Source organism: Engystomops pustulosus, chromosome 1, assembly GCF_040894005.1.
Source record: "Engystomops pustulosus chromosome 1, aEngPut4.maternal, whole genome shotgun sequence".
Classification (NCBI taxonomy): domain Eukaryota; kingdom Metazoa; phylum Chordata; class Amphibia; order Anura; family Leptodactylidae; genus Engystomops; species Engystomops pustulosus.
Window position 1 is genome coordinate 230616631 of NC_092411.1, and position 18030 is coordinate 230634660.

Sequence of the window (18030 nt, forward strand, 5' to 3'; positions counted from 1 at the left end):
ACTCTGCTACTTGGTCTCCCATCCCCAAACGGTGTTAAGTCCATACAATCAAGCTTCGATCCCACAGAAGAAATGGTACTAATTTAAAAAGTTAATGGTGTCTTTAAAAGAAAACTGCCTTGTAGTTTACTGCAGACCAGTCATACTGCCAATGCTGATTAGTATACACTACTAAAAACATTGGAATTTGGAGATTTAGGGTCTCCAACATTTGGTATTCCTAGAATCCATACTAGTTTGAAAATTCTCATATGGGGCCTATGTTTTTAAGCTATAAGAAGTTAAAATACAAAAGTGTTTTAATATATATCTTGGGCTGTGGAATTTACTATAGCCTGTGGCAGAATACTGTTGAGGACCTCCTTAAAGGACATCTACCATCCGGATTACTGATGGTACATATTCAAAGGTACATGCTTGTCCTTTAATCTAGAGAATTGCAATGTCTTTGCTAGCTTTGGGGACATCTGGATTAGTGTAAAAACTATGTAGTTGAGCCACAAGTGCTCCAACTACATCACCTCACCAGAGAGCCTCTTGACTCTAGCATATGATTATTTATGCATGCTCCCCACTCTACTTCACTGCAGTTCCCGCCGGTCCCTCTTGCAGACAGAGCAATTTCATGATCAACAGGCGGAACCAGGCAGCAAAATACATAGTGGGGAGTGTGCGCTTAAATAATCATATGGTGGAGCCTATAGATGCTTTGGGGATGTAGCTGGAGCGCCTGCGGCTCTTCCCATAAAGACATGTTTTAAACTAATCTAGGTGTCCCTGAAGCTATCAAAGACGTTACCATCCCCTTGATTAAAGGACGAGTATGTAAGTGGACATCTACCATGAGTAAACCTGTTGGTAGATGTCCTTTTAAAGTTGTGTCATGTGCCAGTGCAGGGAATATTGTGTTTGCCGCTGTAAGGGGAAATGTGACTACAGGCAGTCCACGGGTTACATACAAGATAGGGTCTGTAGGTTTGTTCTTAAGTTGAGTTTGTATGTAAGTCGGAACTGTATATTTTATCATTGTAATCCCAGCCAGAACTTTTTTGGTCTCTGTGACAATTGCATTTTAAAAATGTTGGGTTGTCATAAGAATGAATATTAACACTAAAGCTTCATTACAGACACATTTGATAACTGTTACAGCTGATCATTGTAGCCTAGGACTAAAGTACAATAAATTACCAATATCCAGAGGTCCGTTTGTAACTAGGGGTCTTATGTAAGTCGAGTGTTCTTAAGTAGGGGACCGCCTGTATATTGGCTACTGTGGGGTGGCACTGTGACTTGCCCACTGTGGCTATAATTTGGCTACAGTGAGACCCATGTTGATATATTTTCTATTGTGGAGGCACTGTAATTATACTGGCTACTGTGAGGCCTATTTCACTATATTGGGTATTGTTGGGGGACCGTTACTATATTCATATAGCAGAAAAGTATGAAGTTTGTATTATGGCTGACCATCACGAAGTGATAGGAGCTAAAACAGCAATAAAATTATAAAGTAAGGGGTTATATAAGTTAACATTACTAGGGGTTATAATTTGAGAACTTTCTTTAATGGGCAAACACCTTTAATGAGGACGCAGCCTAAGGCCACCACTCACACAGCATAGCTACTATGTAGATATAGATATTGATTTAACTCTCTCCTCTGTACAATAGAGCAATTTATAACAAATAACATTTAGTTTTTTTAGCTACTGGCACTGCTAGATGTGGTAGAGGAGATGGGGCAGAGAGTGTTACACACCAAGGGCGGCTTGGCTTAATGGAAATCTACCATTAAAATCCATCATGATAAACCAGGGACACTTAACAATAAATCCAGGCACCGTGACTCTTGTAATCTTCTTACATTTGATATCTTTGTTCATTAATTGTATTATCAATGCAAAAGTTATTTTAGTGTAATTATCACAGATTTTTTTTTCTTTTAAATTGCTGTGGATCTGATAAATGAAGGATTGTGCTCTACAAAGAGTGAAGACTTTCCACTAATTTAATGGGCAAAATTCTTTTTATTTTGCACCCCCACCCCCAATGTCCAAATCACATTTTCGTACATCTTTATTCCATAATATCTCTTTCTCTTTCAAAAGCAAACACATACTGCCCACGCAGGGTTTGTGGAAAAAATGAATGTGCTGTGAATACGCAGGCTTCAGTACCAGTCCATTTTCCAGTCGAAGGGATGGCCCATAGATAACATTATTATTATTATAATGGTGATACAAAAATCTAAAAAAACTGTCCACATTGTACTTATTATAGATAATTCATGAGCCAGGAGTCCAAACAGTAACATACTGTCATCTGTTTCATTGCTGAGCCCCAGTCAGTAGTAGGGAGCTCCGAAGACAGATTCATTGTTTCCTTGGGCCACTTACCCGCTTTTTTGTATTTTAAAAAAATAATACAAAGTTGTTCCTGTTGCCTGCTACTATGTATAGCTCAGTCTTGTTGCATGGGTAGCTACTGATGCTTCAGAGTCTGTATAAAGACCAGGTCTCATCATTTCTGGAGAAATGTCTTGTAGAGGCCACATCTCCACCCAGAAAAAGGATGGTGAGTAGACCTTTGGTCTGCTTTTGTTCCCAACAGAACGTCGTTGCTTGTAGTTGTTCCAAATCTGACCAATCATTTCCTTAAATGGTCTAGTTGTTATAGTGTACAAGATAGGATTCAAAGCACTGTTTATTGGCAGTATGAAGATCACCACCCAAGAACTGATGGAACCTGGAGGACACAATAAGAAATCTATTACTCCTTACAGCTTCATGTATGAGCATCAACCAAAAACTCCTGTCCATCAAAGAGGTATACCAAGTTTCATTGCTGTGCCCCTGATCAGTTTGGTGCTGCTTTTTATTTTAATCTGTGAACTGATAAAATAATATGTGTTTTGTTAGTTCTCTGTTAGTTTTGTTGAACAAATCTATGTTAAAAATGAAAGCAATAATTTGATGATCTTGATGATGTTTAATGGATGAGTTTGGCCATATATTTTAGATTACTGTCTGAAACAAATGACTTAGTGGGGCATGTGGAGCATCTATTGTGTAAGGGGTTTTCCGACTCTCCTACAAAGTGCCAAATTTCTCAAAGGAAAAATGGCACCACCAAATGTTGTTTGAGAGCAGCCTGCTCAGTACTATCCACTGAAAAACAACGAGCCTGCTTGGTCAGACTGGATGTGCCTGTGTATTGGAACGTTGAATGGCTTAGCTGTATGCCCAACAAGCTTATTAGGCTTCCATTGTTCAATGTCAATATGTGACATATTCTTTATGCAAGTTAACATCTCAATAAGTAAAAATATAAATATATCTGCCTATATAGCATTTTGATGTAATATAATGTTTGGGGACAAGAGGTTTTTATAGAATGGACCCTCAATATTATATTTGTGGGGGTCCAAACCCAGCGGCCCCACAGATCGGGTTTTCTAAGCAGCTGATAAACTTGGACCTCATCTTCAGGACTTCTCTCGAGCTGCTTGAATTCTCTGGAATTCCCTGCCCCGGATATCAGACTAATACCCAACCACCAAAGTGTCAAACATGCTATTAAAAGCCATCTCTTTAGACAAGCCTATTGCACTTCCTAACTGCATGAAATTTCAATTCTCGTTTTGCTAACTCATCCTGTGTCCTCCTGCAAACACCAAATAGATACAATCCTACAGGTTTCTCTACAGTCCCATTAATTTTGGACTTTGTATATAAGATGGCGTCTGATGACTGCTTCAAGCAGCAGCATTTTTATTTATTAAATTATCTTATTCCATTCCCTTATAAAGAATGGCTGGACCATTATACAAACTGTTATACCTCTTGTGTCACCCTTCATCCTAATAGACTGTACGCTCTTGTGTCATCTCATCCTCATAGACTGTAATCTCTTGTGAGCAAAGCCCTCACTCCTATTGTTCCATATGACTGTTTGTACTCTGTTTTTTGTTTGTATATGTCCCCGATGATTTGTAAAGAGCTGTGGAATATGATGGTGCTATATAAATAAAGACAGACAGCTTCCAGGTTGCTGCAGATCAGCTCCCAATCATTTGAATAGGAACTTAGCGGTAGTGACTTGGTTCAGCCGCTACGCTGATTCTGATACATTGACACATCATTCTCAAGCTCATGTAAGAAGCATTTGTATCTGCCAACTGATCTTCTTAGATAGCAGGAATATTAACATATTATCTTGGAAAAACAGGCCATATTATGCATAGTTGTCCACATTAAAATATTAACTTATCCCACCTGGAAGCTTTCATGATAAAACACATCATAAGACACAATTCATTCCATCACCACTTATCTCTTTAATAGTCATAGAATTTTCAGGATTAGCGATTAGCTATGGCAGCTTAAATATAAGCAGTGAAGTCATAAAGTCATTTAATAAAATTACTTAAAAGCTTTAAATTAGAATTTCAGATTTGACATTGATAAATGAGAGGGTACAAAGTGTCATTTCCTAACCTAAATCCCATTTGTGATAACTGTTCAATTATATATACATTTTTCTTAAAATCAAATTGCCCATTAAATGCAGCAATTAACTTTCTGACAGAAAGAAGTCGCTTTATAGCCTTGAAGCAATAAGTCTTCTCCATTCAATTAAAGGGGTTTTCTTGAGAAATAAAAAGAACTAAACAAGTTTCTAAAATAGATAAACAATACCTCTCATTGGTCACTACTGCTCTAGTTCAGAAACTACCTGGGTCCCTGAAAAAAATCCCAGGTTCAGCCGCTACACTTCTCCATTTTCCTATATAAATACTTTACTTCAATGGCAACATGGTAAAAAAAATCCTATAAAAATTCAACAATTGACATTCTTGGACCATGCACCTCCCAAATGGTGAAATGAAACGTGCTCAAAAAAGTCTATTTTGTATCTTAAAGAACGCTGACAATAAGAACTACAACTTGAGGCATAAATCAAAAACAAGTCTTTGCTGTAGCTTCATCCATGGGAAAATAAAAATGATATGGGTCTTTGTACGCTTGTTATGGCACATACAATAAAGCTATCTTGTAATATATGCGGTGTGGTGGACAATGGCAGTATTTGTGCTTTTTTAAATAATTTCTCCAAAGTGTTAAAGATTATCACTTATATACATGTAACGCAAAATGGTGCCATTAAAAGTTACATCTATTCCAAAATGCCCTCATATACATACAGTACACTGTTACTTTGATCGAATAATAAGAAACATGCAAAAAAATACAAAAGATGCTTTTGGTCATCTAGGGCCAAATGAGGCCAGTCACTAAGGAGTTAAGCATCACATCAAACAGGTGTTTTATTTTTGTTTGTGCTTCTTGATTTGTTGTGTACTGGCAACCGCTTCAAACACCTCATGGAATTGTTCTATTCCCAACTAAGATAAACTGCTGCTTATTTCACATCTGCAAAATCACATGGAACAGCTGGGGGATGGCAGAACACAGAGGACTAAACTGAGTCACAGATGTGATGCACACAAAGGCTTCCAATACTGACGGTAAACTGAGACAATGAATAAAAGAATATTGGGAAAACTTAACTAGAGAAAAATGTTGTTAAATGGGCTGTCAAGAAGTAGTTATTAGCGGCACCAGAAAAAAGTTCTTAAAAATCTGTTTGGGTGCGGGTACTGAACCTGAACCACACCCTTATTAAAACCTGCGGCAAAGCCACTTTCGATTCAATTGCCTCCTGAGACTTTGCAAAGGCATTTAAATTGATGAGGCCATGCACATTCTTATTTTGTGGAGGACCGTCACTACCCATGACGCCAATCCTCTTAAAAATGGCAGTGCACAGCTTAACTGGCTTGTAAGTGCCCGCAAGTGCACACCTCATAAATTTGAACACCAGCAGCATTTAAAATGTTAACTCCTGTGATAATGCATTGAGCGTACAGTAGGGAACATTTACTTACCCGTCCGGAGGAGTTTGCAGTGCATTGTCCGACGATCATGCACTCTGCCGCGACTCACTAAGATCGTGTGCCTAATATCCTGCATGTGTCGCTTCTCCACCCAGGTCTGACGGAGTTCACCTTCTTCTTTCTGGTGCATGTAAGTGCATTGGATTGTGACACAATTTGAATGTTAAATCCTGAGCTCAGTCCGAATCAGTCAGATTTGTGCCGCAAGAAAGCCAGCGCAGCTGTGCCAAAATCCGATCGCGTGCACAATCCCCCTCTAAATACTTGTCACAGCCGTGCAATCCCCGAAACCTCGGAAAATCAGACGAAAGTGCGGCCACGAACCCATAGTAAATAAACCCCAGTGTCTCCGTTCCCATGCTGAAGAAATGGGAGCGGAGCTGTAATTGCGCAGATCGGCTGCTGTCTTGCTCATGGAGAGCTGCTTCTGACTCTGTACACTCTGCTAATAATAGCTGATGTGTGTGGGCCCATGCCAGATCTCCAACGACCTCCAATGCACGACTTATTCTAAAATTATAAACAACTCTTTTGCTTGCTCTTTCGTTTAAGTGTAAGTGTTATGCTATAATTGCCCGAATTATTGAGTTATTTCCAAAATGTTTTGACCTTGCAAGTCGAAACATTTGATGGGTAATGTCTTCTTATTTATTCAAATGCCCCAAATTAATTTAGCTTTATTTCACCTTAAGTAAGGATTCCTTTTTCTGGCATTTTAGGTCTTGCTTTATCATGATGATGAAAAAGCAAGGATAACAAATTATCTGCATCAGATGGTTCATTGTAATACAAGTTTTTCAGGCTGATATTTAGGACCTATTAGATCATTAAATTCAGATAGGTGGGGGAGACCCACTGATCAGCACTGATGGCTCTGTGAACTCTGCAGTGGCTGTGCTGTGCTACTGCAGCTTATTTCCCTTATTTCCAAATCAGAAGATTAGTCAATTTCATAAACCTGGAAAATCTGTTAATAATAATAATGAGACACATGTACCAACTTTTGCTAGAGATTGAAAATAAATCCACTTGAGGTTATTTCTAGATATTCAGCGAACATCAAGCAATAGTTAATGACTTCCCCTCTGTGGTATGATGAATATGATGAATGTGGGCAATTCAGTACTCAGCTAGTCCCACATCACCCAGAAAAGAAACCTACCTGGAATCTCAACTTGAAGCAAGGACAAAAGTTTTAGTACAAAAATCGGAATCCAACATAGGGCGTCTGTGAAGACAATGAAGAAGAACCTCTTTGCCAAGGTCATTTCTTTCTTGATGTGGTTGTGGATTTCTGTCGCCATAATTGCTGTTTGGTGGATACTATAGAACATACTGCTGTAGGAAAACACAATGATGACAAATGCTGCCAAATTCACACCTGTGGGAACAACAAACACTTTTTGTTACGGTAATATTAAAAATTCTGTTGAAAAATTACATTGAGTTATTATTAATGATATGATATGAGATACATTCACATACATTTCTCCAAAATTAATAATCTGCCTTAGCTGTTTGACAACCACTTTTATCCATTACACTACAGAAATCAAGGTCCTAGTATGTCCTGCAGAATTATCTGTGAATCGATGACCCTGTCTAAGTCCAGTGCTAGATGAAATGAACAGATGCCAGGTATAAACTAGTACAATGACATAGTTGATGGTAAATTTACCTACTTCAAAATATTCATGAAGTGTATTGCAATAAATGTCTTGATGGAAGTTCTTTGCTAATGATAGAAGGCATTGAGCTACCTGCACTCTCCTGATAAACCAGCAGTTAATTTCTCACCTTCTTATGTGATCTCTGTGCAACATATGAATACTTTTAAGTTATCTCCGACAACATATAATCCTACCCTAGGACTATCAGACTGTAGGGAAATTTTCCAGAGAGAGCTCTGATAAGGAATCCAGATCCTGATCAATAATTTTCTTTTAAAGCTACTCAAAAGATTATGGCTTTACCTTGACTACAGAAGTGAAGCTGCTAAGCCTTCAGAAGAAGCGCAGGAAGCACTGAGCTCGTTCTGATGGAGAACACAGCTATGACCCCCTTATCATTTTGGCACAGGCAGAAAGCTCTAACTATAAAAGTGCACAGCAAAATATTTACAGCAAAATGTTACCCATGATCCTTCTTAGAGTAAACATTTAAAAGGGATCATTTGATGAAGGTCCAAATTTAGTCTTGTGGATATTCTAGCACCGTAGTATACACAATAAAGGCTAGTTTAGTAAGCAAAACATCACTGCCTTTCCGTAGTAGACAACGGCTACATTTATTAGGGCTTCTACATCTGAAATCTGTTGTACAAGCCGTGGAATAGGCACAATTTTATCCAGGAATTGCGCCTATTTCCCCTCTTACACCACCTCCATGCTAAATGGGCATAGAGGCGTGTGAAGGGGGTGTGACTATTTATCTATACCCTGCCTGGGTCACAAACATTAAAAACTAACATTAATGATGGATCACAAATGTTAAAAACAAGACCTTAATGATTATGTGCCCTATGCATGTTGCATATAATGTTTTGGTTCCCACATGAATCTGTAGCTTCCTGTGTATGCAACCAACCACCTATCCTATCTATATACCTAATCATTGGATGGCCATCAATATCTAGTAGGTTGGTTTTCGTTTGTCCTTATCCTTACCCGAATTGTAGTAATTATTGTAATCGGACTCTTTGGAATTGGGAGGGGGTAGAACCCTGTCCCAGAAACTCCCCTACAGTGAGCAATCATGAGTGTCCATACTTACCCTACAAATATTGCCAAATGAGATGCATGAATGCGTCCCAACGGTAACCAAACTGACTTCTGGTTTGTCTAACCGGGAGCATATCCTGCCCCAATGAGTGGTCCGATGTCACTGGAATATGCATGTGACGATCCTTGATGTGACCATGCCCCTGGTAGGCAGATCATTATGATGTGCTCCTTATGGATAGGAGTGATCAGGGGGTTGATCAATAGCTATTATCTGCCAGTGTATATCGGGTAGTATACTGCAAATATGTAATAACTTCCTCCCTCTAAAGGGGAGGAGATATGGATTTAAAATCCCAGGCATTTAAAACCCCAGGAGAAATTATGCCAGTTTAATCTGCAACAGGATTACACTAATGTATATGTAAAAGTCATCACCTCTGAGGAAGCATCATTACAAAGTAATGAAATGATGCAGAAACGCGCTAGCTGTAAATCATGGATTTCACTTGTTATCAGATATAAAGTATATAGTCAAGAGCTAATCCTATATCCTAACAAGACAGTAACATTGGGATTTAGCCTCATAAACTAGAGGCATGCCAAACTGGGAGATAGGGTTGACCTTCTATCATTGGAGATGACATGAGAGCATTCAGTATTGGACTAAATAAAGATTGACAATAATCTTCATCCAGGATTTCACAATACTATATAGTGTTCCCTATACCTTAGAGGTACCTTTGTTTGTTTATAGCTGGCCAATGCCTGTTGGATGTTTTAATTAATGATGCAGATTTATATTTTTTTTATAAAGATCCATTTTTAACATTTCCTATACAGGCAGTGTATAGATATTTCGTTTAGAGAAACAAAGCATTTCATCAGAGTTGTATATTACCATGAAGGGTCCTTAGCTCCTAAAACACAATACAGAATGGGGCACATTTACTTCATCCGCTGGTGTTCACTCAAAGTGCGTTGTCCGATGATCATGCACTCTGCCACGATTCACTAAGATCGTGCACCCGATATCCTGCATGTGTTGCTTTCTGTGCTCAGGTCACCATCTTTTAAGTGGTGCATGTAAGTGCATTGTCTTGCGACACAATTTGAAAGTCCAATGGCACGCCCCCCAATTTGTGTTGCATGGAAGCCAGCGCAGACACCTGTTAAATACCTGTCCAAGCCAGGCAATCCCCAAAAAAGGTGCAAAGTCCGACAAAAGTGAGCAGTGTGACTCTTAGTAAATGATTCCCAATATGTTAAAGGTTCCCCACCTTACATGTGAGGTATTTGGGCTCCCTAATATCTCTGTTTTATTTTAAGCTATAGGTGTTAAAAAGAACATTATTTCTAGAAATTACTATAATGTATGAAATGGACATTAGGATATTTGCTTAGCAGCTGCTCTTCTCATTTTAACCATTTTATATCAACTGCTGCTTTTTATTTCCTGAAATCCTCCTCCTCCAGCATGGAATTTTCTGCATATTGTTATCTGCTATTATCAGTGTAACAATGATGGTGATTATGGGTAGTTAAAGCCAAAACAAAACATTCAGGAAATCGGATATTTTCTATCCAGTCATTTAAAAAGATTCAATTACAATCATCTAGTGACGCCATTTTATACGTAAAATAATTCTTCCATCTCACTACCAAATCATACAATTTTCTGTACTCTTAATCTAAAAAACCATAGCAAGTTAAATTGTGTTCTTTAAACTGAGAGATTCCTTGGTCTTCGATGTAGAGGGTTTAAACCGTAAGTGATTTGCTTAGCTGCCTCTCTACTATCTTATTAGCCAGCTATAAAGCTATCCTTGGAGCTTGATTTCTTTGCCGCTGATTTTGGTTCACCTACAATAGCTCGGTTACATGGCCTAAACTGGATTTGAGATGCCTGACTTCTGATATATGTCCTGACCAAGTTTTGCTCCCTGATTCTTTACTGCATTTCTTTCTAGTGTTTTCTTCACTTTGTACCTCTGTCTATTTCTTTGACTACAATTCTGTCTCTGACATATCCTCTTGCTCAACTTGCTGACCCTGGCAGAACATTGCGCAGTTGTGGGCTGACATTCAGGGTCTTTGTCGAGTAGGCAAGGGGACCTATTGTGTCATGCTCACAAGACCAGCTTTGGTCAATGAGTGGGCTCCTCGGACCTAGGGACAACATGGTTCACGTCAGTGATCTCACGTCGTCTGGGAAGTGTTCTCATTTACCAAAGTGTTTCCCATAACGCTAAGCACTTCTAACCAGCCGCGTTGCTGAAAAAGTAAGTGGGGAGCAGCAGCTGGAGCAGAGTAAGTATTCTTTCTTTTCTTGTCCCTATTCCTGAACTGGGCCCCTAGGGGGTTTAACAGATTCCATGGAAACTTCTTTAATAACAAGAATATCAGCAGATTAAAAGTACAGAATATCTATATATTCATATGCTTTATGTGTGAGAATTATTAATATACAAGTGGCTTACCGAGGAAGATAATTACTGAGTATATCTGAGCTGCAGCACTTTCTGGTTGTTCTGAATGTAGGGGGAAGCAGACCCCATTTGTTCCATAATAGTTATGAAAAATATCTTCATTGCTGAGAGGTATAAAGGCTATAATAAAACCAATAATCCATATAAGTATTAAAGTCGTTATCGTCCTGCATTTTCCAGGTTTCAGACACCTAAAGGGGTACACTATGCAAATGTATTTTTCCAAAGTCAGATAGGTAAGAAGTAAAACTGAGACTTCTGTGGAAAGTATGGCTAATGATCCAACCAGCCGGCACTGTGTACTGTCCATCCAGGCCTGGGCGTTCTTGTTGTATTCACCTCTGTATTTCACATCGTAGTATCCAATAACAAATAAGTATATTCCCATCAGGCAATCAGCACCTACATTACAAACAAAGGGAATGTAAATGATGGATAATGGTCATTAGAAATGTGGAATAATATTAAAATATATGTGAGTAAAATGATCTACTGCATTTAAAGAAATATTCAATATTCAATATCTGTGATTAAGGCCTCTTTCACACTTGTGTTGCAGAGAGCAATGAGGGTTTGGTCTGTGAAAATTTGACATTTTTCATCAGAGTTCAATCAGTTTTCAGTCAGCGTTTGTTTAGTGTCTCAGTTTTTCACATGCTTTTTTTTGGTCTTTTCAATGCGCTTTTCATGCGCTGATAACGCACGTGAAAAGTACCTAGGACTGTGGTCTATCTTTTCTATGGCAATTGATCAGTTAAAAATGCAGTGCACTTGCATTGGACTTGCATGTGTCTCAGAATGCAATGCGTTCTTTGATGCATCTCCATAGACTTGTATGGTGCATTTTTCACCCATTTGACCTGCAAAAGTAGAGCATGCTGAGATTTAAACAAGTGTTAATAAAAAAAAGTGCGTTTGTGTGTGAAAAAAAGTCAGAAAAAACCCATTGATTACAATGGGTCAGAGTGCAATGCAAGTTCTGCGCATCAAAAGCAGGCGCATAACAAGAGTGTGAAAAATGCAAGTGTAAGAGGGGCCTAATACAAGTGTGCAAGAATACTACAACCAACTACAAATATCCTGCAATTCTGGCTTTGACCACTTAGCCACTTGCTGTTTCCTTGAGACGGATCGGACCCTTTTGACTTCTATGTTAGCGTTTTCTACCCCTGCTCTGTAACCGTTATTGAGCATTGAGCAGAGGGAGAAGGAGATAAGCTAAATTAGATAAGGGCATTAAGTTAAGGGGCATTTCCTGGCTGTTGTGTGTGCTGGCGCAGGGCGTTCCTCAGATATCCTGCAAATATATTAAAAAGCCGGAGCCTCTAGATCAGTGATGGCAAACCTTTTAGAGACCGAGTGCCCAAACTACAACAAAGACACCGCTTATTTATCGCAAAGTGCCAACACAGAAATTTAATTTGCGATTTATACTCCCTTCTTTGTCATAGTTTTCATTGATAGCAGCACCTGAGGACACCAATAAAGCAGAAAATAGTCCCAGGTAGAGCTGTCACTTCAAAATAGCTCTGTGCACAGCAAGTCCTGGGCTGTCTGGGACTGCAGGAAGATACCTGGAGTCATCTCTGGTGATGGCCTGAGTGCCCAGGGAAAGGGCTCCGAGTGCCACCTCTGGCACCAGTGCCATAGGTTAGCCATCACTGCTCTAGATGCTTTATATATCTGGTGCGACAGAAGGGACAAGGTTTACATCAAGCAATGGAACAACATGGGAGTGATAAATTCTTCCCCATATATATCTTTTTCCTGTATCTTTTACTGTACTCACTGGAAAACTACAAGCATAATTACGCTGCAAGATCTCTGATCTATATAAACATTTCTCCCACTTTTTATATTTATCTGAAGAACATAATATACAGTAATACACAGTAATATAGGAATAGGAATGTAATATAGTAGGCTTTCTAATGATTGTGCATTTAACATAATATTTACTTACAACAAAGGGAAATGATGCACATAGCATGGAGTTTATTCTCAGATCTGATGTATGGCCGGGTGCAGATGACAAAAATGTTCCCAAAGCAGGTAGCCACAGAAACAACCCACACAAACACTCGCTGTACTATACTGGCAAGCAAATTCTCCAGTGAAGAAATGCCATCTGTGTTTGGCTTGCAGTTTCGCACATGAGGGGCAAAGCCACAGTACTGAAATTTCTTAAAATATCTGCGGACATTAAAAAAAGTTATAAACACAAGAAAAGACTGATAGGAAAAAACACAATCTGCTACATTTATTAAAAGAGTGGAAGAAAACAAATGGCTTTTCATCATGGTCAATCAGAAACAGTGGGAGGCGAGTGTGTGAATCATTGAAAAATATCTCAAAATTGTTGTTACACAAAATACACCTTTTCATTCAAACTACTTTTTTTTTGCACCAATGGGGGACTGTAAAGGATTTGCACCTAAATTTGTGATTTTTTCAAAAAGTGTGACTTGCACACAAGTCGTAATCCACTACGAATTAAGATACAAATTCACCACTGCACCCTAAAAAATTGGAAAAATAAATAAGAAAAATAGAAGCAAAATATATATAATACATGTGCCCCAATATTTTAAATTTGTCTCAGGTGTAATTTGAACACATTTGGGGGAATTTATTAATCTGTCAGACAGTGCTGTTGGGTTCTACATATTTTAGACCTGCTTTTAACTGTGTAATTTTTTGGCGCAATGGTTATTTTTTACGAGAAACAACCCTTTAACCTGTCCACCATGCCCCTTTCCATAAGGCTAGGTGGACAAGTTGGAAAAGGGGAAAATGGTGTAAAAGCCTTTATAAATGTGTCAGGAGGCAGTTTTTGCCACACATTACACAAGGTGGCTTTATAAATCCCCCAATGTGTTTAGCCTCTTATTAGAGTTTATTGGTTTATAGAGATTTAAAGAATATTCTGTTAAGATTTATGCAGTGAGCTTCTTTGTGTACCATAAATGGGTCTGTCTCTGCCAGAGCAACTGTTTTCTACTTTCTATGCTGCCCAGCACCAGCCACCAGCAGCATTTCTTAACAAAGTGACTGACACCTCTTCTAAAAAGTTATTGTAGAATTAATAGAGAGGGTGCACCAGAAGGCACAGTCATTACCTGTGGTGCATCGGTAAGCTCATTTGCATAGAGAAAGTAAGTTTTCTCTAAAATGATAGATGGCTTAGAAACAAGAAAGGTATGTCTATGTATAAAAAAAATGAATAATATGACTGCAATTATTGACCACAATTATTACTGTGAATGTTCATTCCTAATAATTTCCTAATTGTGCTACTGATCAGCTGACCAACAAGCAAACACTATTTAATAATATGTTGCTGTACTCATTATCTATCCTTTCCTAAGAGATGAGACAATATTCGAAAACATCCTTTGTAGGATGGTAAGCACATACTGGGTCCATTTATATGAATTGGTTTGGAACCAAAATTTGTCATAATGTGCACCTACAAACGGTCCCATGGCTATTGTAATGCTTTTCAAGAATTTCAGAAAATATTTAGACTCTTTATTACTCATGTGACAAAGGGGAGTAACTTTGCAAAACAGAGGATTAGTTTATAATCTTGCTTTAGTTGGCCAAAAATGTACCATTTAGGATTATAACACTAATACCACTGTCTCTCTAACTTTACACTGGCTAACTTTTAGATACTTTTAATAAATAAGTATGCCATGAAATAATAAAAGAACATTACTTACATGTGTGTGAGATTTCTGAGCGGCATAAACATTCTTCTTTGAATATTTGGAATTTCTATTCCCTCAAGACTTCTAAAGCATAAAATAATAATGCACTTGTTAGTAGTCTTTTTCCATACACACGGGAGCGCAGAGGGTGCTGTCTCACTTGGTCGCAGATATCTAATATGACACTAAATACCCTTTTACCACACACACCTTCTACCTTATTGCCATGGGATTTATGAGAGCAGTCTATTTCCACTTCGCCAAATTAATGTTACTGTTTGTATGATGAAAAATTATACAATTTTCCAATATACTTCAATTCCTCGCGGTTTTCTAGATCTCTTCTTGCTGTCATTCTATAAAAAGCTTCTATGTTCACTTCCAGTGGACAGTAATCTATCCATAGTCATGTTATGTCACACAAGTACACAGCTCTTTATATCACACAGCTCTGATTATTCTCTGTGTGATAACGCGGCACTTGTGTGACCATGGTCAGATTTCGGTCCACTTGAAGTAAAGAAAGAAACATTCTATGGTATAAAAGAAAACCAAGGAATTGATACAGAAAGTATATTGTAAATTTCCATAACTTTAAATTATTTAAAAAATATCAATTACTTGCTGAAATTGGAACACCCCTTTAGTAACATATTTAAGAACATAAAACATTTGCTTAATATTTTAAATGCACAATTTTTATTGAAATACTTACAAGGATTTTAGTGTAAGGACATAATCAAACTGGTCCGGTTGGATCTTCTGTAAAGGGTTGTAGGAAATGTTCCTGTATATAAAGGTAAAAGGCGGGTGTAACTGATTTCATTTGTAGATTTCTACTCTCATGTTGTTTTGGGGGCACATGTTTTTAATTTTTGGCTTGGTATTTTCTTTCCTTTTTGCAACTTTTAATGTGACTTTTTTTGTGCCCCAGACAGTCTTCCTTTTAAAGATCGCCTTTGTCTAGTTTTCTGCAGCGTTCCCTGAGTTATCACCCGATTTCATATGTTAAGTTGGGACTTTTTAAAACAATCACAAAAAAGTTGCAAATTTTGGCACATGTCCACATGTGCCCCCTACCAGGCATAGGAACGAGCTTAGAGCTGTTTGCTATGTTTTGGAGACATTTTAGCTACTTTTGTTAAAAATTTGCTAATTTATGCAAGACCTTAACTCCGCAAACACCAATTGTATTAAAAAGGAGAAAGTAAAATGTCTAGGGCATAAAATATTTGAAGAAAATATTTGAATTTGAAATTTGATTTGGAAGTTTTTGGCACCCTTGAATAAGGGAGATGGTGCGTTTGAACCCATTCTTGCCTGCATCCATTCCAAATTGGGATTTATATTACTTTGATGATCCATTTTTTATATATATGCATGCACTAAAATCCTTCTACCAAGCTGCTGGCATGAGCAGAGACAGGCAAGTTACTCGGGATGCTGAACCAGCAGAAGTGTGAATTTCAAATCCTTAGGGCAATGGCAAGCCTTGCATTGAAATTAGTGAGTGCCAACCCCTGTCCACCATTTTCCACCACAGTCCACGGACAACAGGTAGCCATGTATTGCAAGTGCCATTATCCACCTCTGTCAATCACTATCCATTACTGTCCACCAATATATATTTCACAGACAAAATCTATCCATCTAAAATTAGATGTTTATGAAAATTGCCATTTTGGCTAAAACTTTATATATACGACTGTAGATCTGTCTATATATAAAAAGACATAATACCAGGACAATACAAACTTGTGCAAAACTGTGAAACTGCAGTCCAGCGGATTGATCCAATAGGAATATTCATTTTAGATATATTTAGAGATATTGAACAGATTTGGTAGAAGAATACACTATTTTAAGATCACAACTGGGACAATTATATGACAATTGCGGCAAGACAACTACATATAAAGTACATACACCCAGGTTTATGGGCCCTATAACCTAAGAGTTACAGTTTTCCTCTGGATCAATTATTATCTTAATCAATTATTTTAACATATTATTTACATATTATTAACAACATTTCGAGACATATTTCTTTATTTATATAGGCTCGGAATAGGGAAACTTTTTACTCATTTTTTTAATATGATTTTTTGGAATATTTAATAGGTGAACTTTGGAGTTATTTTTCTTCGAAGCTTGTGCCATAAAGATTTTAGTCCAATGTTTTTTAAAACTAGAAGATTCTCCTTAACACCCAGTTTCCTCACCAAGATACAGAACAATTAATTGATAATTCATTAATCACATAAGGAAATCTTATTGTCCTATTGCTTCCACTTATGCATTAAGTATATTTAGTATATTTAGAGATTACAGTGTTTACTATGATTATGTTATATTGATAATATATACCGTAATATCAAAAACCTCATAGCCTTACAGTTGGGATAATTCCTTCATGTCCTTAAGTAAAGTTGGAGAAAATGCTTCGATTCTGTTGTTAGCCAAGTCTCTGTCAAAATAAAAATGATGCATTTAGTAAACTGATTTAATACAAATATATTATTTACTTTGTTTTCCAATTGTATAATATTTACATCTAACAATAGAGACTTAGTAGTGTTCTTAGGACACATTGGGGGTATCTATCAAGACTTCTATGCCACAAAAGTGGTATTGAAGTCCTGAAATAATCACAAATGCGATTAATTTTTCCCTTTCCACCACCTCCACACCACGGGGAGGTGTGAAGGGGAGCACGGCCAGCCTCTTGATGTATGCGGCAGAGCCCGAGGGGCAGCCGAGGAATCAGAGAACTCACTTTTGGGCATTGTTCTTGAGATAGGCACAACACTTCAGTGTGTTTATATCGTTGTGTTGCTGAAGTCCACTTTCATCACAAAAGAGGACCATCATTGACCAGGATAAAAGTATTCATGATCCAGAATGTTGGTGCATAATATGAATATCTCCAAGAGTAACATTCCAATGTCCATCAAGGGACCCTTTCTTACAAATAATGGAGACTGATATATTTAAATCCAAACACCAAAAGATACCTACTCAGGCTGCTTGACAAAGCAAACTGCTCGAAAGGTGTTGGTTTACTATATAAATTGCAACTTTTATTTAGTATAGGGCCTTAGTGTATTGGACATGTTGTATAAAGAATCCTCTTTTGCATAATCAAAGCTTGA

The 18030-nt window shown here is 37.8% G+C and overlaps 1 protein-coding gene across 1 annotated transcript in view; it reads right to left on the bottom strand.

The window, feature by feature from the left end:
- Positions 1-2049: 2049 nt before the first annotated feature.
- Positions 2050-18030, bottom strand: part of RXFP1 (relaxin family peptide receptor 1) — a 150904-nt gene continuing 134923 nt past the window's right edge. The window contains exons 12-18 of the mRNA XM_072120607.1: positions 17274-17345; positions 15594-15665; positions 14891-14962; positions 13129-13358; positions 11157-11567; positions 7119-7337; positions 2050-2745 (exon numbers count right to left, since the gene is read on the bottom strand). Coding sequence (XP_071976708.1) covers positions 2450-2745; positions 7119-7337; positions 11157-11567; positions 13129-13358; positions 14891-14962; positions 15594-15665; positions 17274-17345 — 1372 coding nt within the window. The 3' untranslated portion in view covers positions 2050-2449. The remainder of the gene's footprint in view (positions 2746-7118; positions 7338-11156; positions 11568-13128; positions 13359-14890; positions 14963-15593; positions 15666-17273; positions 17346-18030) is intronic.